Here is a 26,965-nt window from a genome sequence, read left to right as displayed (position 1 = left end):
CTCGAGATGAATAAAATGGTATTAATGCACTTAGCTTCTTTTGTTTGAAGAATGTCACTGATTGTAAGAAACATGCTACTCTGAGGCACTCCAGCAATTTTACTGCTCAACTCTTCATATTTCTTAACCTTCCATTGTCTTTGCAAACCCTACGAGTTTATTGAGACTGGACATTCCCCCAGTCATACTGCAAGTTAAACTACTGCATTATGCTGTCAGCTTCTACTTTGTCCTGTCTAGTGCTCAGGTAGAAAAGGAGTTAATAATTTTTTGGTTTAAAAAGCTCACTTTCAACAATGTGATGCCTTTTTGTCTGTTTGTTTGTTTTCTTAATCTGCACTTCGAACACTTTAGGTCAATAATCCTGCTAAGAATTAGAAAGCTATGTATGTAAACATTAAATCTCAGGAAAAAGAAAAGATATATTTAGAGGAACAGGGAAGTAATTGTCACATTTTCATAAATGTACCTCCTGAATTTCCCATTTAAACTTGCATAACTAATTAAAATGTCTGGCAGGAAAAAAAAAAAAGTATAATTGCTCTTAAGATTGTGTTTGAAACTCTAGTAGTACTGTGACATTTATAATTTTCTATGAAAAGCTATTTCTATCTCTACTTATCTTTGGAGTTGTTTTCTGCTCAATAACATATGGGTTGATGTAATCTCAGTCTTGTTTTAAAAAGAGTACCAAAAATGTGCACCCCCTTCACAAATACAACAGATGACAACTACATCCACATCCCCTTGTATGAGTTTATATTCATTTTAATTACAGATTTGAGAAGTTTAAGTGTAATTTCAATTTTGATTGAAATTTCTCAAAGGAGCCAATAATCTCTCTTGGAAAGGACAGCACAGGTAACAAAGCCTGAAGCCTGATCTTTTAGCATTACTTTAATATTTTTTGTTTTTATTTTAGCCTTAGACGATTGAAATAGATCAGTATAACATGCTTTGTATAACATGCTTTGCTCAGTGAATTAACTCAATAAAGAGACCTGCTTTGGCTTTATATAAAATTGAATGGTGAGTGCTGTAGCACTTTCCATACTGAAGTACTCCATGCTGTTCCCAAATCAGCTAAACACCACGTAGCTCCACTTCTTGTAGCTATACATACTTTAGAGGCATTTGGTCATGTTCCTACTATGTTTACAAGAATTGGCACATTGCTTTAAAAGGTTGCTGCCTAGTGAAATGCTGATTTATGAAGCAAATAAATGTGACTTCTAATAAACGCCTTTTTCTACCACTGACTTCTCCCACTACATTTGCTCGATTTACAAGGCAAAATATTATTTCACCATGTTACCTTCATACCCAAACAGCTTTTGTAGCTACCAGCTTTGTAAAGATCAGTCTGGATTCTCAACACCTCTCATACTGTGATAATAATTCATAAAAATTGGAACACAGGTGACAATTTTACTGATACAAGAATCAGGACAAAACTTTAAATTACACCTCTCTACAAGGACTTATTTATTAGTGCACTGGGATATAGGCCAAGTAAGCTGATGTTAAAAGTAGTTTAACCATTAAACACATCATGTCTGAAGATCCATTTCTCTCTCTGTGGAAATATTAAACCCAAGCAAGTCTTGGCTTACTGTGAAATTAAATATCCTTATTTAAACTTTCTATGCTGCTCATATATGTTATTTAAACTCATTAAGGAAGCCTGAAAAACTATGGAAAAAGAATGAGATCGAAAAGCAGTAAGATGCCAGCAATATGCTATAATGTAAAGGCTAATGTCACCTGATGTACTTAATTCCTGTTTTCCACTATGTTCTGCAATTATGATACATCACCACCAGAAAAAAAGTTCCTCATCTCTGTAATTATATAGAACATCATCAGCCCTTCATTTCAGCTCTCTGATCCAAAATACAACAGGCTATTAACTTCCTACATGTTCAACTGCTTTTCTACCATCTTGCAGCAGCTGAAGTGTTCATCTGAAAATGGCCAACAAGAAAAAAAATACTATTTAAAAACAACCTATGAACAATGTGTCATCTTAAGTGAGCTGGAAGTAGAAATTAAAATATTATCCACAGCATTTTTTTCTGAAAAAATTATGCTGATGTGAAGGTTAGCATTTAGATCAGCTTTTTTAGTACACTAGCTATAGAGTACTCCATATGCTACATGTATACACTTGAAGTAAGACTTTCAGGATGTCTTAACAACTAAGCAAAAAAAAACAACACACAAAACAGTTCTCAACCCAAACTCCTATTATTGCTCGGCTAATTATTAAATCCAAACTATACTGTATCTTACCTGACTCCTTTTCAGCATCTGATTCTGAAACTTCATCTTCTTCAGCTTCTTCCTCTTCTTCAGAGCTAGAACTGCTAGAGTCCTTGTTCTCTTCCTCCATCTCCATGGACTTCAGCATATCCTCCTCATAGAGAATCTTCTCTTTGCTGCAAGAAATGGAAATTTTAAGGATTACCAAGCGAGTTATTTTTGTGTTCTACTTCTCAGGAACACTTAGACAAATTTTGCTACATACAGAACATGCAAAAGGACAAAAATCAGTCCACAGACTGCATCCCAGCACTTCCAGCAGTGCCAATTTTCCATGGATTCCAATGCCAGTCTCGCATTTCCTAAGTTTGCAAGCATTTCTCAGCCCAAAGAAATGCAGCCTCCTCTCTCTTCTCCTAGCATTACACAATCCATCACCTGGGCTGCATGGCTCTGCAACTTCAAAGCTGTAGTTTTCAGCCCAAGGGTTAAAATGATAATCAGCAAGAGCAGAAACTGGGGGACCAAACACCAACCCAACTCTTCGTTCTATGGGTATGGGTTTGCTAAGAAACATGTAAAATTATATTTAAAAGAACTTAAATTTAAAAGGAACCATGAAATTAGCATGAACAGCAGTGGACTATTTTAAAGCAGTTGAGGCCAGCTGACTGCGTACAGATGTAGCTGGCCTCCCATTACATGCTGTACAGCTTCTTTTCAAAAAGGAAACATACTTTGTGAAGAGTCCGCTTTGAGGTTTGCCATTCATGTCAGCTTCAATTAGCTTATTCCTCGTCTCCTTCTCACTTCGTAGCTGTCAAGAAGTCCAAGAAGATTGCAGAAAGAACAAAGAGAGACATGTTAAGAAGCCACCTCATCACAATTCCAATAATTACCCCAGCATAAGACCATCCCAACCTCGTTAGATGGAAAATATTGTGAACTTGTTTAGCAAGCCAGTTCAACAGCTGCATATGTGCAAGAGCGCTGGATGTCTTGGACTAGAGCTCCAGAAGCACATAGCAGGACACCGAGCACCGCCTTAGGCTCCAGCAGCAAAGAACTTAACAGAAGTTCGTGGCAGGATCTGCTGAGACCCAGAGTCAAATCGTGACTTTCATGGTACTGCCCTGCATCTGCCCACACAGATACAGCGCTGGAGCTCTGTCCATACGTGTTTGTGTGTGCATGAAATCAGTTTAAAATTTGCTGCCTGTGTACCTACTATGTACTTGCTCTCAGAGGAAAGTATTCGAGTGCACCCTGTCCAGGCTGGATCTCCCACAAGGGTGGGTCACTTCTTAAATCCCTCAAGTGCCAGCATAATGTATCGAACAAGAATATCCATAATCACTGCAGCAGCTGAAATATTTTGTCCAGTTAGCAGTGTGAACTTTGTCACTACTGATGGACAAGATAGTAACCAAAAAGTCTAAAAGCACAGTGACAGCTGAGGTAGAAAAAAAAAAAAGGGACTGCAATTAGAGGCTCACTTTTAAGCCTGTCTCCTTTGTATCATGTCTAGCGCAGTTTTCTTCTGCGTCTGAGAGAAGGAGCTGACACTGGGACAAGAAGCAAAAGCTCTGCAAATTCTGAACGTAGGAAAAGCCACACAGAGTCCAGCACAAAGCCAAAATTTGGGGTACAGCATACTGTTACACTGAATAAACTTTTGAAGTGGATCAAAGGTAAGTGTGGGGAACAGCCTGCTCCATTCATAGGGAATTCAGAGACTGGAAAAACAAATCCAAACAAATCAAACAATTTGCTTCCAGCAAACAGAACTCCCTTTCTCTCCAGTAACAGCAGCAAATCTTTTAGCAGGGATAGCGCATTGCTCCTCTCCGTATTCTGTACTTAAGCTTTAGATTTAAAAAGTCTGACTTAAGAGCCATTTTGAAAGTGAACTAATACACTTAGAGAAGTGTTTTGGAACTGCCTATTTTATCCTTAACAAATTAAGCTTTCTATTTTAAGCAATTTCAATGTGGCACATGATAAACACACACAATGAAATGGATCTTCAATTAAAAAAAAAAACAACACATCCACTGGAAAAAAAGATTCTTCCCTTCTTTCCAGTTCTACTATTTCCTGCTACACTCATTTGATAAATGGAAAAGGCCTTTATATAGTGCTACTAATATAGAGAACAAGGGGGGTTGCTAATCCCTCCAAAGCAAGCCTAAAAATGGGCTAGCACCCATCCAAAAAATTCCTTTGGTTGTTTTTATTTTCCTTTTCTTCTGAACACTACATTTATCTGCACAATCCCAGTGTAGTTAGATAGGAGGAAGCCCGCAGTACAACATTGGTAGTATTTATCAACACCTCATTTAGGGAGAAGCTGATTAATTTTTAAAAAGTTTCTGTGAATGTTAAGGGTGCTATTTAAAGATGACAGCAGCTGTGTTATGATCAGAGTTCGAGTTCTACCACCCACATTGTCAGTTCCTCAAAATACTTTGCTGGGTTTTATCAGCAATGTTCTCATTATGTCTGTTTCTGAATCCAACATTTTAAATGATACTTTCTGATTTTTATTCATTTATTTTTAAAAGAAGGTTTGTTTAGTTTTTGAAAGCACCCAGGCAATATAGTTGCGTAGACCAGATGAAATAGGAAAAAATGTAATCCCAAACCAACTTTTTGGCTTGATGACTGTCTTTACTTAGATCAAGATATATTTTTGCCCCCTTTTTTTTTTTTAAATGGCAACTTTCTACTTATAACTCTTTCCAATATCTTCATTGCATTAGGAAAGAGCAGTTTAATATGGTTTTGAAATCACTGATTTTTTCCAGTCTGGAACTCCCTGAAGATTATAATTTCTTCTCACTCAATCAAAAGTCTCCCTATTGTAAGAAAAGCAGATGTGGTAACAAATATCTTTCTTACCAGTGACAGCATACTTCCTTAGATACAGACACAAAATTGACTTGGGTAGTCACTCATTAAGGAAAGAGCAGTTTGGTGCTAGAGAGCTAAAAGTAACTAAAGAAGAGCAATTCCAAAGATGAACTACAATTCCTTATCAGTTTACAGAATTCTGCATGTCAGCATGCTTCTGACCTTCTTGACACAATCATCCAGTTTTCTAGATTTCTAGCTACTGAAAATATTGGTGTAATTAAAGATTCTGAATGACTAACAAAAATCGCTGGACCTCAGCTTCATGCCTGTGTTGACACCATATGCTTTAGGGAACACCTGTGCACAGAAACATAATTGGAGAGGTGGAAAATGATCAGCCAAAATCTCACCACAGTTTGCTTCTTCTGCAGCATTTCTAAATGCTCTACCAGTCCCTCGTCAGCCACGTCAAACGGCGTCTGGCCCTGGAACGATACGAGAACACAAGAAGCTATCCAACACAGCATGCCGTTAATGTTCCAGAAAGCACTATTTAGAAGTGAAGAACAAAACTGAACGCCCACTACAGCCCCCCCCAGATGCTGCGCAATGCACCCTGCTGCACTCTACAGCAGGGAACGCCAAGTGGCAGCGATGGGTTTCATGACACGATCCACGATCAGAGGAATGGCGGTTCCCTCATTGCTGCTGATCAAATCTAAGCCAAGAGTAACACACTAAAGTTTCCAGGCTTGTAAAAAGCACACTCTTGGACTGGGAAGGATTGCAATCAACGTTTTCTACTATATCATTATGTATATGAACCTCCTGAAAGGCTGACAACCATCAGCAGGCCAAAGGATTTGGGAGCTATTTCCACATCCACGGACATTCACAAATAAAGCAAATCAGAAAAAATACTTTGGAGCATAAAATGAGAAATCATTTACATTTACGTTACATTTATACCATAACTAAAGCTATAACCACCATTTTATTAACAACACATAATGAAACCTGACGGCTTGTGATCAAATAAATACAGATTGTCTCGGCCATCTGACTATTGAGGTAATAGTTCTTGACAGGAAATAGCAGGCATTTGATTGCAGCGAATATAATTGTGTCTGTTTCTTTTCAAGTCTATTAAAATAGGAAACCCACACGCCTTCTGAACACTTTGGAGAAGCTTCTGATGGCATTTAGAACAAAAAAAGATTTGCAGTATTTTGAATGCCAGAGAGCTCACCATGGTGAAATGGGTCCTTCTCCTGGAGCTATTTCTTTTGCATCAGCTTGCAGTACAGATAGATGCGCTCAAACCACATAGTGCTACAATTCTCCTATCAAAATCTCATCTGCTTTCATTCCCTGATGCTGTTCCAAGTAAACACAACCTCATTTCCTACTACAGAAGCAGTCATGGCACAACTGAATCCGCTCCAGCAGGAAGCAGCTCACAGACACTGCCTGGACATCACAGCAGGGAGGGGAAAACAAAGAATAACCCTGGAAAAGCACACTTCACCTCTTGAAAACCCATGGGCTCTTCAAGGAAACTTCTAGCAATTAGAAGTGTGGTGGTTTTTTTTTTCCCTCCTTTTTTTTTCCTTCTCACAAATATCCTATTTTTCTTTACTCATTTCTCACAAGTGAATTTTTCAATTTCCCTTTTTATGACCAAGACTGTAGAACAGGAAGGATTTAAAACTGGCAGCTTCTCAAGGGTTCATGAGTTTTCAATGCTTTGTACTTAATATTAGTGTATTATTGTGCACTCCAAGACTTTTTGTTGTTTAATTTGTCAGGATTATACTAAAATAGGAAAACACGGATTAGCTCCTATCCTCTCACACGCTCTTGGTCCTAAAGTTTCATCACTATTCTTTCCTGGTAGTGCTTGAAATCTTTTCTTCCTTCCTTCAGTCAAGGGTCTTTATCTTCTGATACTTTTAAATGCTCTAGCACATGTGCAGGAGAATTGCTCACCACACAACTTTGTCATGTTGTTGGATCAAATTGATAAGCAATTATGGCAAAAAGGTGATGTGCATCCTGGTATAAAACACGCTGCACGCTGTGCCAACACCTGTGCTCACTAACCAGCTTGTTCCTGATGTCCATGTCGCACAACGCCTCCGCCAGGATGGAGCAAGCTTCCTTCACTCCCCAGTGCGCAGCAGCGTGGAGCGGAGTCCAGCCGTCATTGTCTTGGACGTTCAAATTAAAGCCAGCCTGGATCAAGAGCCTGAGAAAAGAAGCAGTAATGAGTCCTGCCCACCCAAGAAGGACTTCTGTACACAGCCATATGTCACAGAGTAGGGAACATGGTTTAAAATATGCCAGCAGCTTTTTGTTGTTACTCATCTCAGCAACAGCCCGGTCGATGTGCTCACACACATAACAGAAGTGTGCAGGATAATGAAAGAAGTGACTTTGCCACTGTAAACACCTGCTGCAACGAGTCTAATTGATAAGATTGCCTTTCAGCACGTCCTAAATTGGAGAACATTTTGATTTCTCGTCTGGCATTGGTGACCCAGTCTGAACTGCTGCAACAGACAAGAGACACCAGACTCACGCAGGCACTAGGCAAACCAGCAACATCCCTCCGGGACGTAACCCCTGTAACAAGGGACTGGCACAGCACCTGACGCGGACAGGACGTTTGATAACTCAAGTTCAGTGCTGGTTCTGTGGGTGAACAAGGACACACTGCAGGAATGGTCTGTAAGAAGCCAACGCTGGCAGGGCTGCCAGGTAAGAAGCAGAGACATTACTGACTGATCGCCAGCTGGGAAATTTGTCAGTTAAATTATCTACAGCTCCAGCATTTTTGCAGACTAGACCTTGCACAGCCAAAGCTAAGTAAACCTGCCAGGGAGCAGCCTTGCATCCCTTTTACTGCTGTGCACCTTCCACCTGCCTCCCTCCTCTATCAGAGCAAAGTGATAAGGCTGCATAGCATCTGGGGCTTGAATATTTAAAAACAAAACAAAAGAGAGACAACTGTAGTCTGAAACTTCAGAGGCATATGCACAGTAGTACACAAGTGCTCAGATGAAAGTACCAAGCCGCTCATGTATCAAAACTATTATCCAACTGCTTAAATATTGAAGAACATCCCAGGGGAATTCTGCAAGTTCAGTAAAACTGCTACTGCAAGTTTCCATGGTGGGTTTCCACCATTCACAGCCACCTTCCTTCGGCTCAGGGGAAGTCTAGCATGACCCCGGAATGACACTAACAGTCTTGAAACTCCCACAGCTTTACACTGATGCATTACTGCGCTAACTAAAACAGCCATCCTATAGCAGCAGTGTGCTTCTCTGTGAAAGAAATTTGAAATCAGGTTCTGACCATGTTGATTCTCCAGCTGGCAAAAGGGAGGAACATAGTTGTTAAGAGACTGAAGGTCACAGACAAATTCTGTCTCATCGGAGAGTTAGCTAGCTTCTGGCTTTCAACCCCTTTGGTTTAAGTCACTGAAGCTTTATATTTGAACTCACAGAGTGGCCATAAAATACAAGAGAGTGAAACAATGCCAGCTCTCTGTGAGATCTGTTTATCATTACAACATTTAAGGAATAGCCGATCAGAACTAGACACCTTGCAAACGGCGAATGCAGCTTCCGTTGATGACTACTGGCAGCCCTCCCCTGAAAACCCACAGGATCGGCATCCCATATTGTTCAGGAGATATTAGATTTCTATTCCACATGATCCATGATGAATTACTGTTCTTGGGCACAGCAGAGGCACAGACAGCTCATAACTCAATTATAAGCTCTAATGAATGAATACAAAGAGGAAACATGAAGAACAACAAAGTTACTAGAGCTTGATAAGAAGCAGCTCTTACACATCAAGTCATGGCACTTAAAGCTACGAAATAAGGAATCAAGCTGGATGAATGTTTCCAGAAAGGATTTTAACCTGGGAAATGGAGTAACCCTGCAGACAGATCTTTATGGGTACCTCCACCCAAACATTAATAACGGAGAAAAAAGCTTTCTTGTTGGAATCCCTGATTTGACCTCACCTGTAAAAATATTAATGCTTAATTGCCAGGAAGTGCCACACTGGGCACATTTACATTCATAATAAGCTTGTTTGTGCTGTAGCAGCAGAACTGTTACGTGGTGGGATCTCTCTGTCACTGCTGATGGCTGCAAGAGCAGTAGCAGTAAGTGGCAGAGGACAGTAAGGTAAGGGAGGACACTGCATTTTTCTACTAGGCTGACAAGCCGGTCACGTAAACTGTTGGGGTGTTTGTGATGGCCACACAGCATGTATTGTCGCCTTGTAGGCTAAGTTACACTTTCATTCCCTGACAGGGTTAATTTCCTAGCCCTGAAACTATTACTCTCATAGGGAAAGCTAACCTTTTAATTTATATCTCAGTCACAGAAAAGCTTTAATCTCCCTGAAGGCCTAGAGGTACAGAAGAGAAGCTTCCAGCCTCTGTACATTTCTAGGTGAACCACCACAGCTGGGCACATAATTGTGCAAAGCCTTTTGAGAAAGCAGCAGCATAAAGATCTAGGTATGAAACACATTTCTCTCAACCATAAAGCTAGCCGTGTTCCTTATGGAAACCAGACTCAACTCAATGCACCAGCCATGGAGTTCCTACCTCATCACTTCAGAATAGCCCTTAGCCGCAGCCACGTGAAGAGCGGTGGCACCTGTCCGGGGCTGCTTTATGTCTTCGATTCTCCCGCTGTTCAGCCACTGTCGGGCATCCTGTAGCATTTGCTGCTCCTCTTCTTTTCTTGCCAGGTCTAGGTCTACACCTAAGACAGCAAAGCACAGGAGAGATTATCAAGTGAAAGCTCTCATGCACTTATTGAACTTACCGTATGTTTTATTTGCTATACAGTGTTAGCAACCTCTTGCCATCTTCCACAAAAATCAGCAAAAGCTTTTTCTAGGAGTTGGGAGAACTCCTGCATCACTGTCAGAAACTTCAAAGCTGTCTGACAAAAACAAACAACAAAATCTGAAAGCTGAGACACTGGTTGCAAACCAGCCTGATCAGCTACTAGCTCAGCTGTGAGCCAGGTGTGGTGGAAGGGTTTTATTCTAAATATGCAGAATTCCAGACTGAAATAACCAATTCATGAATAACAGTATAACAAACTGAATTAAACAATGGTGCAAGCATAATCTGCAGTGTAAATGTGAAGAAATGATCCTAAGACATCTTCTGCAAGACCAGCACAACCCCAACCGCATGCTCACTCAGAATTCAGTAAGCCAGCAAGCTGCACGTAAAGAGATTTCTGGACTGCACTAGGGCCACTCTGTGCACTCTGAAAGAAATATTTAATCAATTCCTTTGAGCTGCACACCACCAGATTCTGGTAAAACAGTTCTAAATCATTTTGGGGATGGAAGGAGCTAAAAAAAAAAAGGTCTACTCTGGTGGCTTAAGAGATCTGCTTTAGATGAAGTCAGACAACTGAGTCTACTGATACATACATCTGGTATAAAGACACAGCCATGCTGATAACAAGAGGGACAAGTTTTCCACCTGAGGAAACCACTGCTACTCTGTGGAGAGACCAGGTGCTTCTGGCTGATGGGCTGCTTCAGTTAAACCTACAAGGGGCAAAACTATCTCAGGCTTGTTTTAGTGAGTGGATTTTTTCATGTTAATATGGTAATACAAGGATGACATATCAATCACAAGCATGATACAGCTCTGTACAAGATTAACCAGACTAGGGCTCTTGGACTCGGGAAAATAATATGAAGTAGATGACAAATTTCAAAAAAAAAAAATCAAGAATGGTGTTGAAAAGCAATCCCTATGGATTAATCCTTTCAATATAACAACAACACGATTACCAAGGAAGCTGTAGGGCATTAGACTTAAAGTAAAAAAAAAAGAAAACATTTATCAACTCAGATTCTGAATTGCGAAGTACTGCAGGATGTTGCAAAGACTAAAACAAGAATTATAAATTGGTAGAAGAGTAGCAGCACATCTGTAGTTATTAAATATAACGCTATACATGCTTGGAGTTCCCAAGAAAGACTGCACAAGTCCACAAAATAGAAATCCACGGGGGATTTGCAAATGTACAGAAAGCCCATCTGGCTCAGGAATTCCTTGAGGCACGGTGACTGGAGGCTGGGAAAATGCTTGGGAGGGGAACCATACAAGCTTGTCCTGTTCTTGTACTTTGCCCTAGGCATCTGCTTTCAGCTACTGTTGAAGACAGAGCTAGATGGACGCTTGTCTGAAGTTTATAACGCATTTATTCCAGCAATTATGATCCTTTTAAACTGTGTCAATGGGAAACTTCTCAGTGGAGACAGATGGTTGTTTCAGGGCATCTTAGCAGGATGCCGCTAATGTGGTGAAGCTATGAAAAAGCCAAACAGAATCCTAAGAAGTGTCAGGCAAAATATCTGCAACAGAGGCAGAATTAATGCCTTGATGCCCTGTAAGGTTTCAACTATGTTATTACAGTTCTCATCACCCATTTTAAAGAGAGACAGGTTACAATGATGTAGAGAAAGGATCTCTACCTTCCTGGTCACCCAAGGAAGCCTGGCTGCAGGGAGGAGACGGGCATGGTTTGACCAGCCCTGTAAAACAAAGGCTGACCAGACAATTCTTCTCAAGTATGTGAGCAAAGTAAGCATGAGAGGAGAGCTATTTAAGTCAAAGTGGATGGGGAAAGGGGACATAATCAGGATAACTTTGTCACAAATACCACAAGACTAGAAAGTGAAAGTTTCTATTTACCAGAAAAAGCATGATTCTGTGTAAATTTTCTAACAGGAGTAGTTGCACAAATAACAACCAGCTCTCAGATGGACAATTACAGACTCCCCACTGGAACAGTACCGTGATCAACAGAAGTAGCAAAGGACTGGTGTCTTCCTAATTATACCTGAAGATAACTTAAAACAAACAAAAAAAAACTCCAACTCCACAAAAATCCACTAGGTGCCAAGCAGAACACATTGATTAGAGAAGACTGGATTCCATCTAGCATGCAAATAACCCCAACACCAACCCCTGGAGTCATGGAATCATCTAGATATAAAGGAATCCTGGTGGGTCTCCAGCCTAAATCCCTGCTCAAAGGAGGCAAACCTTCAAAGCCAGATCAAGTTGCCCAGAGCTGTACACAACCAAGTTTTGAATACCTCCAGTGATACAGATGCCACAAATTAACTGGGTTCCTGTCCCAGCACTGCATCGCTTTCCTGGGAAGTATTTTTCCCCTTATTTGCATGCTCAGACCTGTGCCTTTTGCCTCTCCTTCCGTCACAGCGCAGTTCTGAGAAGAGCCTGGCTCCATTGCCTTTTAAGTCTCCTCAAGAGGTAGTGGATGACAGCGGTTACATTCCTCCATTGACTTTCTCTTCTCAAGGCTAAATATGCAGTCTATACCTCTCAAACGTGACTATACTTTGGATAGATAACCCCAGTTCATCTTTTCCAACATGGTAGAGGTAAGTGCATCGCTCAAAACCATCCCTGATGAACTTCACAGGTAGGACTTAAACTTCTTACATTATATATAAAGATGCCTAACCACTTGCAGATGGATTCAATGAGCATAAAGAAAATTTTACACTGGTGAATCATTTCTTAATTATGACACTAGTTATACTGTCCAAGTTGCTTCTACAAGTGATGGTTTTGCAGGGACAACACACAAAGCAGCACCCCAGACAGGCACACCTGATGAGAAAAGGGGAAATAGCTAAGCAGATGGGCTGCAGAAGTCTAGGTAAGGATCAGGAAAAAGCAGATCACTCAAGGCCAGACATCCCCATTTCCTGGTCCCTACTCTTGGCAGGACTGCGAATCTCACTTCTGCATGATCAAGTCTGAGTGTATTAAGACCTTTCATTGATACCAGAGGTCAGAATTAAAACTCACTTTTAAAGTAAATGTATCTAACGAATCTACTTTCGGTATTGTGATGTATTGCTGCTAACAATTCTGCTAAGAGGGACAGAGACTGCACAACACGAACCTTCTGCTTTCATTCTAACATTCTGCTACTGAAGCAAAGCTTCTCTGCTGCCGCTTGGTCCAGATTTCAGATCTCTCCATCTATAGCCATGCAGAAAGCCTTCAGGATTTCTTTACAAAACCTCTTTGTTTTTGTGTTCTGACTCACATATTCAACCCCACCACTGATTTACCTTGTTTCTTTACTTGTTCCAGAAGCAGGTCCTTCATGGCTGCTTCCTCTGCGATGTCAGATGGGACTTCACCTTCACTGTTCACAGCGGCCACATTAGCTCCATGACTAATTAAATACCTACACAAATGAGACCCATGCCAATGTATCAGAACTCATGTGCAGGCTTCAGAGAAACTTATACAGTAAAGCAAGTGGCAGAACAAGGTATTTGGCCTTCTACTTCAAGTTCAAATGAGTGTTCCATATTCTTATCGAATTTCAACTCTAGAAAAGTTCATTGCTAAATGCAAGGTCCCTGGTCAGTGGCTCATGCAAACAGTTTTTCTTTCTCTGTAGTTATTTAAATGACCCCAGTTCTTGCACTCATCTGATAAGATTACGCTTTTTAAAAAAAAGATAGAGCAAAAGATAATCTGAGCTATCATCAATTTTTTAATTTGTCTTATTTAAAAATATGCCAGCAGTTAATTCAATAATAATTAATGCCTTCTTCAGCTTATACATCTTGTAACCAATAAAATTCTCAGAAGAAAAAAGTGTTTTAAACACCAATCTAGGAGGGTGAGGTAAGAAAAGGTAAAGGCATTTTTGAAAACAAATTTTAAAACCAACCACCATCTTTGAGAAATACTTATCAGTATTCACACTGCAGTAACTTTCTGGTAGCTGTGGTGGACTAAATATATAAGTATGGTGTGACTGGGAAAGAATAATAATGTGTTTTATTAAAACAACTATTATTGGAAGAGGGGCACAAAACAAACCAACAAACTGATACAGAATCACCTGAAGAGCTAAGAACTGTTCCAGCAGCAGTACAATACACAGAAGTAACTGAGCCACAGAAGATATCTTTTTTTTTGGTTAGAATACATTGTGGAGGATCATCTTGTGAAATACTACTTTTCCCTTATTCTTCTACCCTGTGATGTGATCACAGAAAGAATGATTCGAATCAGGAAACTACTCCTTCTGTTTTCTGGTTCTTTGATTCCAATTATTCCAGCACTCCAGGTCTTACATCCGGGCAATTCTCAAACTCTCGGGGCAACTCGGTGTACAACAAGAAGTCTGGTATCAGTACCTTCTCTGGGACGAACAGACTATTTAGTGCTTTGTGAGCATAATGAGCGTTCAGATCAGTTACAGAATGTTATTTCAATCCCTGGAATCAGTAAGTGTGCCAAAAGTCAAATCTTTATTGGGACTCCCTTGTAACAGGTTAGTGCCTTGCTTTAAACATCTACTGGACAAAACTCTCAGTAATATTTACTGTCTCTTTTTTTATATGTATTTTATTAGTGTTTGTACTCACTAGATTATCTAATCTAACCTAGTCACCCATTTATGTCCATACTGAACCCAGTATCTTGTGTTGTACTCAAAAATAAAATAACGCTCTAATTTCAAGTGGGTTAATTAATAAGTAGTTACTTTTATTTGCTTCTCTGTCTTTTGCAAGACAGTATGCTAAGTAACAGAAACATAAAATCTCAATATGAAGAAAAAGAAATGATGTTGTTGGCCTATCAGTGACTCTGGAGCCCAGAACATTGCACTTCTCTTTCTAAAGTCTCCACACAACCAGAACACTGCTCACAGGCTTATTTACATAAAAAGCAGCAGCAGAGCTCTGCTTCCTTACACCTCTCCATGGATTGGTGTGCCTGCCTCTCAGCCATCACATTTCCCTTTTGCTTGGCATTTTAGCTGAAGTATCTAATGAATCATAAATCATTTTAATGGGACCAGCAAAAGACAACCATTTCCAGGCTCCACCTTCATTAGAACAAACTAAGGATCCACTAAAAGAAGGAACACGTCTTCTCCACTTTCAACGTTGCTTCCGAGACATTGTATGAGTTTCAGAGCATCACTCGTCTGTGTACCTGCTCCAAAGAGGAAGACGTGGAAAGTGTTATGAATACCCAGAATAGCCTGAAACTCACTCACTCTGCTATGTTCAGGTAGCCACACGATGCCACTGCGTGAAGAGGGGTCCAGCCCTCGTTGTCTTGTTGGTTGACATTGGCTCCGTTTTCTACAAGGAACTTCACCATGTCCAGGTTCTCATCTATACAGGCCTGAGGGAGAAAGGAGGGAGGGGAGCAAGCAGAGGGAAGAATTGGAGAGAAGGAAGAAAAGAAAGGTGATGGTGTTAAATTGGTGTTAAATCAAGTGAACAACTTCCATTTGCAGTTTATTGTCAGGGACAATGCCTGGGCTGAGTCTCCCACACTGTGAGCTAGCATACTTTGAAACTTAAAGTAGCACGAAGCTGGGAACTAAACTAAATTAATTTCAGAAATTTCAAAAAATAATTGAAACTCAAAGAGTCCCTAGGTGGACCATCTCTGAATTTGCCCAAGCTTTACCCTTCTCACCAACTGATTTGTTTCCCTCCTCTCCCCATGCTTAACTCCCTGGAGCGGGGCAAAGACACTGTAAAATGATAAATCTGTGTTGGCTTTAGGTATGGCATCGGATTCCTTTAAGGCAAGGCAAGCTGTATGCTTATTTAGGTGATGCTGTTCCCTCCAAATGTCAGCAAAATAACATCAGAAAAATCACTGAAATATCACTAGCAGTAGGGATGAGCAGGGAAAATATAACCTCAAGACGACTGAGTAAGGCAGTCCACCTGTAGGCTGGATGGTGCCCTTTGCAGACAGAATTATAGCAAAAGCAGAATTTTATACAAGTGACTGCATACAAATCGGATGGGACACAAAATGGTGTGGCTTAACTTCCTTATTCAGCAGTAGCTGTTTATTTTCCTGACTATAGCAAAGTACAACGTTCTCTGCTAGCCCTACAGACCCAGCGAGCTGTGGACGAGACCGACAACCCTTTATTAGCTGCTCCATTAACTCCAGAGCCTGCACTTACAGAGACCTGCTAGCTTTGAAGTTGCCAGAAGAAAACCTAGCTAGATTTTCAAGTCTCAGCAGTTCTGTTAGGTGGAATTCCTCCTTCCTGAAATTCCTGGCTGCAGCACGTTCTGTGGCGCGTTCGCAGTTCACTGGAGGCTGCTATTTAAGGATGAGCTGGCAATTTAATACGTATGTCCCAATGTGTGTGCCTCAGCTGAGAAGCACCAGGCATGACTGGGAGGCAAAAGGACCGTCTGTGACTGCGTGTTCAGCTGCAGGCAGAGACCTCGCTCCTCGCTGCGAGAAGGGCAATCCTGGCCGAGCGTCCTCCAAAACCCACAGCACCCGGTCCTTCACACCGCTTGATGTGGGCACATCCCTCGCTATTCTCCTAAAATGAGCACCATTCACTATTCTTCACTTTCATTACTTGTTATAACAGGAAAGGAATTGTCTCGAAGCAAACCCCCCAGTGCAAGCCCCCAGTGCGATGCAAGCCAGAGATTCCTGCTGTACCCGAGGCACAGGGGGACTCTCGTGTGCCCGCGTGCATGTAACCATGTTAAGGTCCCTGCCTACTGTACGTACTCTAAAAGAGACACACTCCAGGTTTCCCTAATCCTAGAAACCATGCAAACAAAGTTATTAATGGCTTATGTCCTTAACGATGAACTCAAATGCAGTAGAAAGGCAGAGTGAGCAACGCACAGAGATGTGGATATACAAAACGTAATACTCCCTTCTCAGTTCAAGAGGTAATTTTTAAGAGAATCTATGTCCGAGCCTGCAAGAATTCAGAGCTAAGATGCACTTCACTGCCACCCACATTGAGGGTAATATAGCACAAGTTTCCCCAACACATTTCAAACAAATCATACTTAATCTTATTGATGAGTTAATTACATTTTAACGTGGGAACACAACCGTTCCATGTCACTTTTTAAATAAAACTACCATCATGTAAAAGCGTATTGCTCTGACAATAGCCAAGACACGTTTGCCCACACAGAGGTTTCTTTTGAGGACCGTCACGTCTGGTCAAGTGCAGAATCACAGCCTCGCAGAAGAATTTTATCAGCGAGGCTCTGATAAAGCAGCGAGGTGGGCGTTGCGTGCCTGTGCATACTCACTCCAGACGAAATGCAGCATAGCAGTACTACCTGCAGTTTAAGTGCCGAGCTAAGTTCAGCCTCGAGAACCTCTTCATACCGTGAGCTTTATGTGCATTTGATAGATGGAGTATTATATTTACACTGTTTATCATTTAAACCACCCAAACAGCTGCCACCCACTACCTCTGCACACACTGGGAGCAGGCCAGGAGAAGAGACCAGAACTTCCTCGAGCCACTGGATATGGACTCAAAAACAAACAAACAAAAAGTTTAGATGCATAAAAGAGCCCCCACACTTTTTTTTTTTACGCCTGTTACTGGCCTCATTATTCTGTTGGTCCCCATCCTTCATGTTTCCTAAGGAATGCATGCTGGAAACAGAAGGGATAATGGGATAAAACCCCACCTGTTCCTACAAAGAAATCTGCAGTAATTTGATTCGCCTGGCCCCTGAAGAGATAAAACGATGACAAAGTGACATTGGGTCAAAAAAAGCTACATGGGTGCTGACGACAGCAGGCAGGGCCTCGCTTTCCCAAGGGAACCGTAACATATTTCATGCCTGCTGTTTGCATTGGTGCTAGAAATTTTCTTCGTGGCAAAGGTGGATCAAGTCCTTAATGGAGCAAAAACGTATTCTTTAATATCTAAGAAAAATAACCTCACTCCACCCTTCTGCACCTATCATGAAAAACTGCTGTTCGCGTTGTGTGATCAAGCGGTGTGATACTGCTTGGCAAATATTTATTTTAGCATTAGTTAGCGACACATACGAATAGGACTGAGTGGAGCTGAGTAACGTGAACAGTTGTGTAAGCGGCCTGAGGGCTGAGCTAACTTTAACAGGTATGATTCTTTCCTGCCAAAAGTATCAAAATGTGCAAATTATGTAATATTACAAACAAACGATATTGGCTGAGATTCCTTCTCCGCTGCATTTCTAGAAAAGAAATGTCAGGAACTGGCATTCCACGGAGGTACCGGACAGCCCCTCATCAGTCCTGAAAATCCCATCGCTGTCTCCCCAAAGAAACTATCAGGCACAGCATTATTTGCAACATTTCTTAGAACAGTTTTAATAAGACTTAAAGCAATAATTATGAGGTCTACAAGTGGGATAATAAGTAAAACGAGGAATTTCTGAAGATCTCCTAAACTTTAAGAACTTCAAAAACCGTATCAAAGTTCGGACAGGCCGAAGGGCAGCTTGCAGGGGTTGCAATGTATTTCTACGTGTATTTTTAAGTGTCATCTGAGTAACATTTACACGTTTACACAGAATTCACATTTGCACATATATTTGTGGTGTTAATTGCTCCATACACAAGATCACTTTACCAAGCTATAAACACCAGGAACTCTCACTGGTTAGAAGTTCTCAGCACACATTTGGCCACCTAAAATTTGGAGAGCCCCGACTGCTGACACCCTATCCTCCTCCATAAAGTATCTGTTATGTGTTTTATTGAGCTTACCTGCTAAAATTAAGCGCTGTAAAACACCATATAAGAAAACAAAAAGTTTCACTGAGTTTCAGAGGGTAAAGTTCACTTTCTGGTTAAGCAAAATAGGTTTTCTGAGGTTACTGGAGGAAGGAGAAGAGGACAAAGAGGAAGTGAAGCGGCAGATGTGTCCTCCCTTAAGTACTATTAATCCTCCAATCTTAAATTTAGGAGAGTGGGTAACTTCAGTAACCTGAGAGGATCTATCGCTATGCAAAGTTCTCCTCTTTTATTTGATACAGCATTCCTTGGGAACACTGTAAGAATAACTGCATCGGACTGCAGTATTACAAAGCAGGCACCTGCCCCCCAACCCTGAAAGGGAGGAAAAAGTCAGAAGTAACACTGTCTTCTCCGTGGAGAGTTATTAATTTGACGAAGCACTCTTCCACCATTTTGCTGTTGGAATGTGCTTTGCAGAAAGACAAGAAGATAGTTGGGCTTATTTCTTACAAGTTTAGGTGCTGCTAATGCTCAGCGGCTTCGTTTCATGTGTATTAACTGCTGCTAGTACACTACAAGAGGCTAAACACAAATGAATTGCAGAGCACAGGTTTTTTCTCTCTCTAACTTTTAAATTTCTTCTTTACCTTCCGTCCTCTACCTGTAAAAGACAGAATACAACCTTCAAGGAGATGAGACAGCCCGAGATCTTCAGCAAGCTGATCTCTTGCCATTCTTGTATTTTTCTTGGCAGCGGGTTAGACCCAAGTACCTCTGGAACGGCACTAATGTATTACAGCTTTAGCAGCCTTTGATGCAAACTGCATCCAGTGCCCAGAATTACCGACAAACCGCTCAAAGAAAGTTGGCTCGTACAGTTTAAATCCCGGGCATCGCTGGGCAAGCCTCCATCCCCAGCTCATGGTGTTCCTTCTGCTCCTGGCAGGGGACCAGCATTTAGCAGTTTTTCCATAGGGAGGAAGTGCTCAGTTTCTAAAATTTGCAGATACGGCATATTAGCTTCCCCCTCTTAGATAACAGGTGTAGCCCTTAACAGCCAGGGACACTTGCAGGATTTTTTTCGCCAGTAGCCACTGCCAACACATTCTTCTTTAAAGCATGAAGTTTACATTACAGCAACGAAAAGGGGCCACCAGGAAACGTTACAGAACAGCTCTGCAAAACTCTGCTTGCCTGGCAAGGCTTGTTCAACAACCAGACACAATCTGATCTTTATCTTGAATGAAACCTCATTATTATAATGGCATTGTTAGCGTTTGCTCCTTCCTCGGAGCACACAGAACACACAAGCTCCGTCTAACTTCTGATGAGTATCAGCAACGCAACAGCTCCAACTGCCTGCCGAGGCTTTCGGTTTGCATATCTCCTGGGCATCCCCCACAGGAGAGAGAGAGAGAGAAACATCAGGGAGCAGAAGGAGCCAGATAGGATTACACCGAAGCGTTCACAGCACCAGCAATCGAGCTCCAACAAGTCGCTGGGTGGAAACGTGCAGCGCTGCTCACTGCGTAGGGGACGCACCAGCCCTAGTACACCCCACCCTGCGCTGGTGCGGCTTCACCTCGAGTACTGTGTGAAGTTTGGGGCACCACGGTACGAAAAGGACATAAAACTTGTTAGAGAACGTCCAAAGGAGGGCTACAAAGATGGTGAAGGGCCTGAGGGGAAGACGTGTGAGGAGCGGCTGAGGTGCCTTGGTTTGTTCGGCCCAGAGCAGAGCAGGCCGAGGGGAGGCCTCATGGCGGCCTGCAGCTCCCTCACGAGGGGAGCGGGGGGGCAGGCGCTGAGCTCTGCTCTCTGGGGACAGCGACAGGACCCGAGGGGACGGCGTGGAGCTGGGACAGGGGAGGGTCAGGCTGGGGGTTAGGGAGAGGTTCTGCACCCAGAGGTGGTCGGGCACTGGGACAGGCTCCCCAGGGACGTGGGCACAGCACTGAGATGCTGTGGCTCAAGAAAGGTTTGGACACCGCTCTCGGACTTAGGGTTTGATTTTTGGTCCTGTGTGGAGCCAGGAGTTGGACCTGATGATCCTGGTGGGTCCCTTCCAGCTTGGGATATTCTGTGATTCTACGATTTAGTCAACCCCCAGCCTATGACTTGTGCTACGTTGCCCCTATATAATAAATACACACAGGATGGCAGGGCGGGAAGGAACCAAACCACCTGACAAATTTCTAAGAAATCGCTTGGGATCGGCTGAGTAGAAAGGAAAAAAAAAAAGTAATACACTTTTGCTTTGCATGGAAAAACAGGGTTGGTTACAATCCCTGAAGAACACGGAAGCAGTGGCAGTAATTGCATGTCAGCAGTACTGTCACAGGCACCCACATTAAGGCAACTGCTTTCTCCACAACTTTACCAGTATCCTGGCAGTTTAACATAAATACATTAACAAAACTCAGTGCGATGGTTTTCAGGCAGAACAGTTCTCGCCAGCACTTCAGTGCCAGCAGCTCCTCAGTAGCACGGGCGCTTCGGCTGCTGCGTACCTGTGCGGTTTGGTAGCACCGCGTACACGAGTGCATCTAACAAGGGTGAACTTGGCTGAGAGCATGTTGCACTTCTAAATGCAGTCCCATTGAGTAAATATTTAGTTTACAAACAGTATGTCGCATCACCCAGTGTCATACGATCACGTAATAAAATAGCAGCAGTGTGCATACAAGAGCTTGGAATCAAAGTCAGCCAGGAAACCTGTAATAACTACTGTGGTTTTAATTTTGGCTGTATTTAATTCCCTGGTGCTCCCTTCTTGGTTGGTTAGGATTTAAGAGAGAACCTATGCATTTTCTTGAGGCAGAGGTAAGATGGAGAAAGGGAAAGAGGACAGGGCTAGTGCCTTGGCTTCTGTGTTACATGCTTCTATTATGAATACATCAGTCTTGTGACAGAATCCTATCTTGGTGACTTCTGCTGTTTGGAAGAGTGAAAATCCAGTAATCCTGTGTGCCAGATTCTCGTGTAACACCCCTCATGGTTCCTGCATAGAAATCGCATTTGGTAACTCCACTTGTCACATGTAAATACAATACGCAAGCTGGCACGTCAGACACACGCAGCCTTTTTACCGAGCGTTACAGATGTCAGGCCAGCAGAGGCCACGTGCCACCTCTCCTCAAGCACTCTGATATTCTCCTCGTCAGCCTCACAGGAACATGGCACCTCTTTACCTATGCGAAATGCTGCTGCTAAATCAGATTGCTCTATGAACTCACCTTATTCATCCTTTAACCATCTTCCAATTGAGGAAAGCAAGTGTTGCTACCACCCCCAAAGCTCTTTATACATCCAGCCGTCCCCTGACATGGGTTGGCTCCCTCTGCTCCGTCACTGATACCAATTCCTGTAACTCTTTAGTCAAAGTATTACCAAACACTCCTGAGATTCTTGCATACAACCCTACGTCCATGGTATGACATTCTCACACTGACCTTCAGGACCTTCTCTGTAACTAAATTGCCGAAGAAAGTCGCTCCATTTTTGCATATAACCTAAAATATAAGTTGTTTTGCTATGAGATCCTCAGAGCAGGGACTATCTGCAATTGATTAAAAAGCACCCTGCTCTCCACACACGATTGCATCAGTCAGGTAAACAACAGCAACTTACGTATCACTGAATCACTGCAGCTAGAAGGGACCTCAGGAAACTTCTAGTCCACCAACCTCCTGCTCAAGGCAGGGTCCACAGTGAACTCTGACCGGCTTCCTAGGCTGTGGATATGTATGTGTAGGATATCTGTGTGTGCATGTATGTATGTACATATGTGCACACACACATTTATTCTTTGTCAATCCAGGGGCATTTTACAATGGTGGGGAAGGACGATTATACGCAGATTTGTATCATGTCTGCAGGCATTCTGAACCAGAACTGACTCACCTCCGTTGCTCAGACGCTTCACTTGCCCAAACCTTTAGCTTTCTGCCCCTGAACGATGTTCTCATGCTGGAAACCCAACCTAGACTCATTTGGATGGCAGAGGCCGCACCACCCATGAGCTACAAAAGATTCTGCATTAGATATGGGGCGACAAGTGGATTTTGTTCATACAAACTTCTTCCTAACATTACCAGTGGGACTGTTTTTGACAAGATCAGACAGAACCACATCATATTCAAACTGATTAAAATGTTTGGGTTTTATTTTGAGCTAGTGTGTTACTGCAGTGAATGCAGGCAATAAAAAGTGCTAGGCAAGAAGCAGAACGTTCTCTGAGTACATGCAAATGCAGTCTTGAATTCAATCTGAGACCACCCCACAACAGCTTAAGTAGGTTTAAACCCAGATTGCCATGGTCCCACCTGCCCCAGCCATATGTTCCCACACCTTGCCTTGCACAAGATTTATTTATCTATATTTTCAAAGTGTAAATTAGACTTAAAGAAACAGATACACCCAGAGGGCGCTGCCTGTCTCAGCTAGGTGGGATGTGGCCTGCAGACCAGCATAAACCCATTCACAACAGGGTGAGACGAATTCCCCCTCCCCTTAAGGACTTACCGGCAGTCACAAGGGAAAACTCCAAGAGCCAACATTTACCATCTCGCTCCTTAACCTTAGACTTAACATGGTTTTCTTTACCACAACCTTATGGCTGTAAGATTAATACAACTAAAGCACTTTGAGGAGTTTTATAAATGGTGTTAAGGTGTTACTGCAAACCAGAGGAAAACCTTTACACCAGCAGACATTAACTGTTAATAAACTGGACGAATTAGCAGGCCAGTGAAGTCATGCTGCCACAACACATAGGTCACAGTCAGAGGGATTAAATGGCAAGACTTACTTATGTTATATTCTCCTGTCATAAGTCTAAAATATATGGAATAAGGTTAGTCTGGAGATGAAGGGAGTCAATCTTCCACTGAATGCAAATTTAGAGTAAATATATGATGTCAACATGCAGTGCAAATCAGCCAGCACTCCACAAACGAAGGCAAGCCCGATGACAGCTGAACAGCATCAGGGTTAAATCTGGGAACACAGAGAGAGGAGTTCACAGAAAACAAAGAGAAAAGCACTCCCAAAATAGCCTTGCAACTGTCACCACTAGCAATTGTCAGCACTGAGAGGTATGACCTTGCCATTGTGTCTCATGATCACAGCTCTACACTTAAGGGGGCATTTGTCAGAGCCGGCACTACCAAAAATTCCACTTCCAAGTGATCCTGCGTCTCCAGCAGCATGGACGGCATTTGCCAATGATTTTGAGAAAAACAAAGCAGCTCTTACTGTTGCTCCTGCAAAACCACGGAGCATCTGTACCTCCCCTTCTCTCTTCTCAGCTCTGGCTTCACAGGGTCCTTATAGCTAGAATATCCTGCACAGGCACTTCTGTACCAGGAACTTAGTTTTAAAATCTTTATATTTTAATTTCCTTATGGAAGTCTAATTCCAAAGCAATTGTATTAGAACCAGCAGAAAGAGGTAGCTTCAGTATTAAAAAAGAGCAGGGGAAAAGGGAGGAAAATGAGGTAAAAAAGTACTATTCATTTTCTAGTCTGATTAATTATCTATGTGCTTAATTTTTTTTAAACAGCAGTTGAGTCATACTTCTCATGCAAGCAAGAAAAGAGATATGGATTATGTCAGATTTTTCTACTGGAAAAAAAAATAAAACCCAACAACTAGAAGTACTCAGCAGTATCCATGCCAGTCCCCAAAAGAAGCTAACAACAAATCTCTTAGAATGATTAGCACAACAAAACTCCAGGAGAGCACAAGGGAAAAGAGGGATACGTGCAAAGACATAATTATGTCATGAACATAGCATTTTCAAGATGAAATAGCAGCACGAACTATCAGGCGGAGAATTGCTTTGGACAGAAACCACGTTTTGCAGCTCTCCATGCCTTCACATACGCGCTGGCGACACAGACTTATTTAAGAGGAGGTAGATGTAAATATCTACTGCGCTAGGCTATCGATGGCTTAGCTGAACATCTGTAAAATTCTTTCTAATTATCAGGGGACTTCTGTTTTCGCTATGCAGCAATGATACTGCCAGTGAATGCTGAAGCACCACGCTTCACTTCGCCATTGGCTGGAGCATTATCTGCTCTCGCCGAGGTAGCCCTCGGCATGCCAAAGCTTCCAGCTCTGCCTTCTTTGGGAAGCAGGAGCTGTTGCGGTAAAGCAAGAGAAGGTCGGCTGGACACGCACACACTCCCCGCTTGATCCAGTCAAACACAGATGGCACCAAACTGGGAAGAAAGCGGAATTGCTCTGCTTTCACACGCTGCTAAGAGGATGGGCACAGGCACACCGGACTGCCCGTCTTCCTGCCCCCGTTTACCATTTCTAATCAAATTGCGTTCTGGCAGAAGTAGCGAGGTCAGCAACAACCACAGACACACATCTTTTACAATGTAAAGAGCCGCTGGGATCAACCCCTTCTGCCAGCTCCTCCAGCCTCATTATTTATGCTTCTGTGCACCCAGAACCTACACTGAATTCATCTCTCGTCCCAACAGGACCCAGCACTGTGATTCTCCACTTCCACCACCACGCTTTTGCTCTGTAACTGATGGACTGGTTTGCCACTTCCATTTACAGACCTTTGGACATACCTCCATCAGTGACAGGCCACGTGGGACTGACTTTAAAATCCAGCCTAGATTATCATTTTACTCTCTCCCTTTTCATCATCTTCATCCCCTTAATTCCAACATGATTTTAATACCCATTATTTCAATCAGCAGCGAGTCCAGTACTTGATCAAGTGCCAACGCTAAAAATAAAGTCTTTCTGACACTAAAAAGCAGGGACTGCCAGTTTTCTAATGGCGCAGAGGAGCATTAGCATTTCAAGTCTCACCAGTTTAGTCATTCTGACCACTAAGCATGTCATTTCTCTCCCACTCAGCCAGCGCTCCCTGGCACAGGATCAAGACGTTATATATAAAATCCTGCCCTTAAATTAAGGAAGTTTTAGTTCCTGATTGAACTAACAACATTTCATAATGAAAAAGCTCGCAAGCATTTCACTACTGTGTGGAAAGTAGAAGTGTAGCTGCCGCAGGTTCACTCAGCAAGAAGCCGTCCTGCTGACGAGCCCCTTGTCCCTCAGCTCCACAGGTGCCCCGCCAGTGGTAACACCGCACCTTGTCAGCGCAGCCCCTGCAGGCATTTCCACAAAGCCAGCGAAATAGCTGATGGCAGAAACCGTCTATATATCACATCAACGCATGCTCTGAATTTCCAAGATGCCACCCAAGAGCAGCTTCAGCCGGCCCGGCGCGGCCTCCTGCAGCGCGGGGTTGACACATGCCCCCGCCGGGGGCTGCAGAGCAGCGAGGAGGGGCCGATGCCAAAAGAAGCCCAGCCCTGAAGTCCAGCAGCCCTGTCCCCGCAGCAAGGGGCACAGACACACGTCTGGCAGCCCCAGGAGCTCAACTGGCTCACAGTGGGACCAGGCGAGCACTGCACTGGTATGAAAAGCCTACAAGCAGTCTGAAAAGCCTATAAGCAAGTGGAAGCGCAAGACTACTTCACTCTTAAGCTGCCATATAACCATTTACTTGGATATTGTGCTTATGTCAAGACGTCTCCTGCTATATATGACCAAAATCCTTTTGTTTTTTCCTACAGAAAAAGCAAAAAAGTCACCCCAGAGCTAGTTCTGCTTTCACAGAAGCCCAGCTCTTCTTTACACCCACACCAAAGCTCTCACAGGGGAAGTACCCTGAGCTCCCGCAAACACTGACAAGTGCCCACTTTGCACTAAGCATGGGCTAATATGAAAACAGCAGCTATACGCAGAGACATCAAAACATGACTGCAAATAACAAGCTAGAGAAGTTTCCTTTTGTTGATCGATACGTTATTCAGAAGCAGAACACTATGCTCTTGGTGTTTGTGCACATCATTATCTTGCAGTCACAGCAGTTTTTGTTTCAAGATCTGAACCTCACCTTTGTGGCCAGAAAAAAAAGAAGTTGGTTTATAAAAAGGAAGATATACAGATATATATACACTCAGTTAATCCACCTATTCATTCTCATTTCCCAACCCTGCAATGTCTGGACAAAGCTAACTGCTCTTCTTTGCAGCTGTAGATTCAGGAAGCCAAACACTCCCCACGTCCCAGTCCCCTGCGCTCCCAGGGCTCAGCAAAAATCGTCCCTGGGCAGACACATAGGAGCTTGCTCAGAAGTCTCCTGCTCTGTGCAACTCAGAGCCTTCACACGCAAGTACACATGGAATTATTCTC

At 42.6% G+C, this 26,965-nt stretch overlaps 1 protein-coding gene across 3 annotated transcripts in view; it reads right to left on the bottom strand.

The window, feature by feature from the left end:
* Window positions 1-26,965, bottom strand: part of PPP1R12B (protein phosphatase 1 regulatory subunit 12B) — a 120,540-nt gene that overhangs the window by 74,698 nt on the left and 18,877 nt on the right. For all 3 annotated transcript variants that reach the window (XM_083812963.1, XM_083812965.1, XM_083812964.1), the window contains exons 2-8: window positions 15,252-15,382; window positions 13,297-13,415; window positions 9,755-9,914; window positions 7,222-7,366; window positions 5,529-5,603; window positions 3,000-3,079; window positions 2,293-2,438 (exon numbers count right to left, since the gene is read on the bottom strand). In XM_083812963.1, the coding sequence (XP_083669089.1) occupies window positions 2,293-2,438; window positions 3,000-3,079; window positions 5,529-5,603; window positions 7,222-7,366; window positions 9,755-9,914; window positions 13,297-13,415; window positions 15,252-15,382 (856 nt within the window). The remainder of the gene's footprint in view (window positions 1-2,292; window positions 2,439-2,999; window positions 3,080-5,528; window positions 5,604-7,221; window positions 7,367-9,754; window positions 9,915-13,296; window positions 13,416-15,251; window positions 15,383-26,965) is intronic.

The sequence above is a fragment of the Anser anser genome, assembly GCF_964211835.1.
Source record: "Anser anser genome assembly, chromosome: 27".
Classification (NCBI taxonomy): Eukaryota; Metazoa; Chordata; class Aves; order Anseriformes; family Anatidae; genus Anser; species Anser anser.
This window is presented reverse-complemented; position numbering and strand designations above follow the sequence as displayed.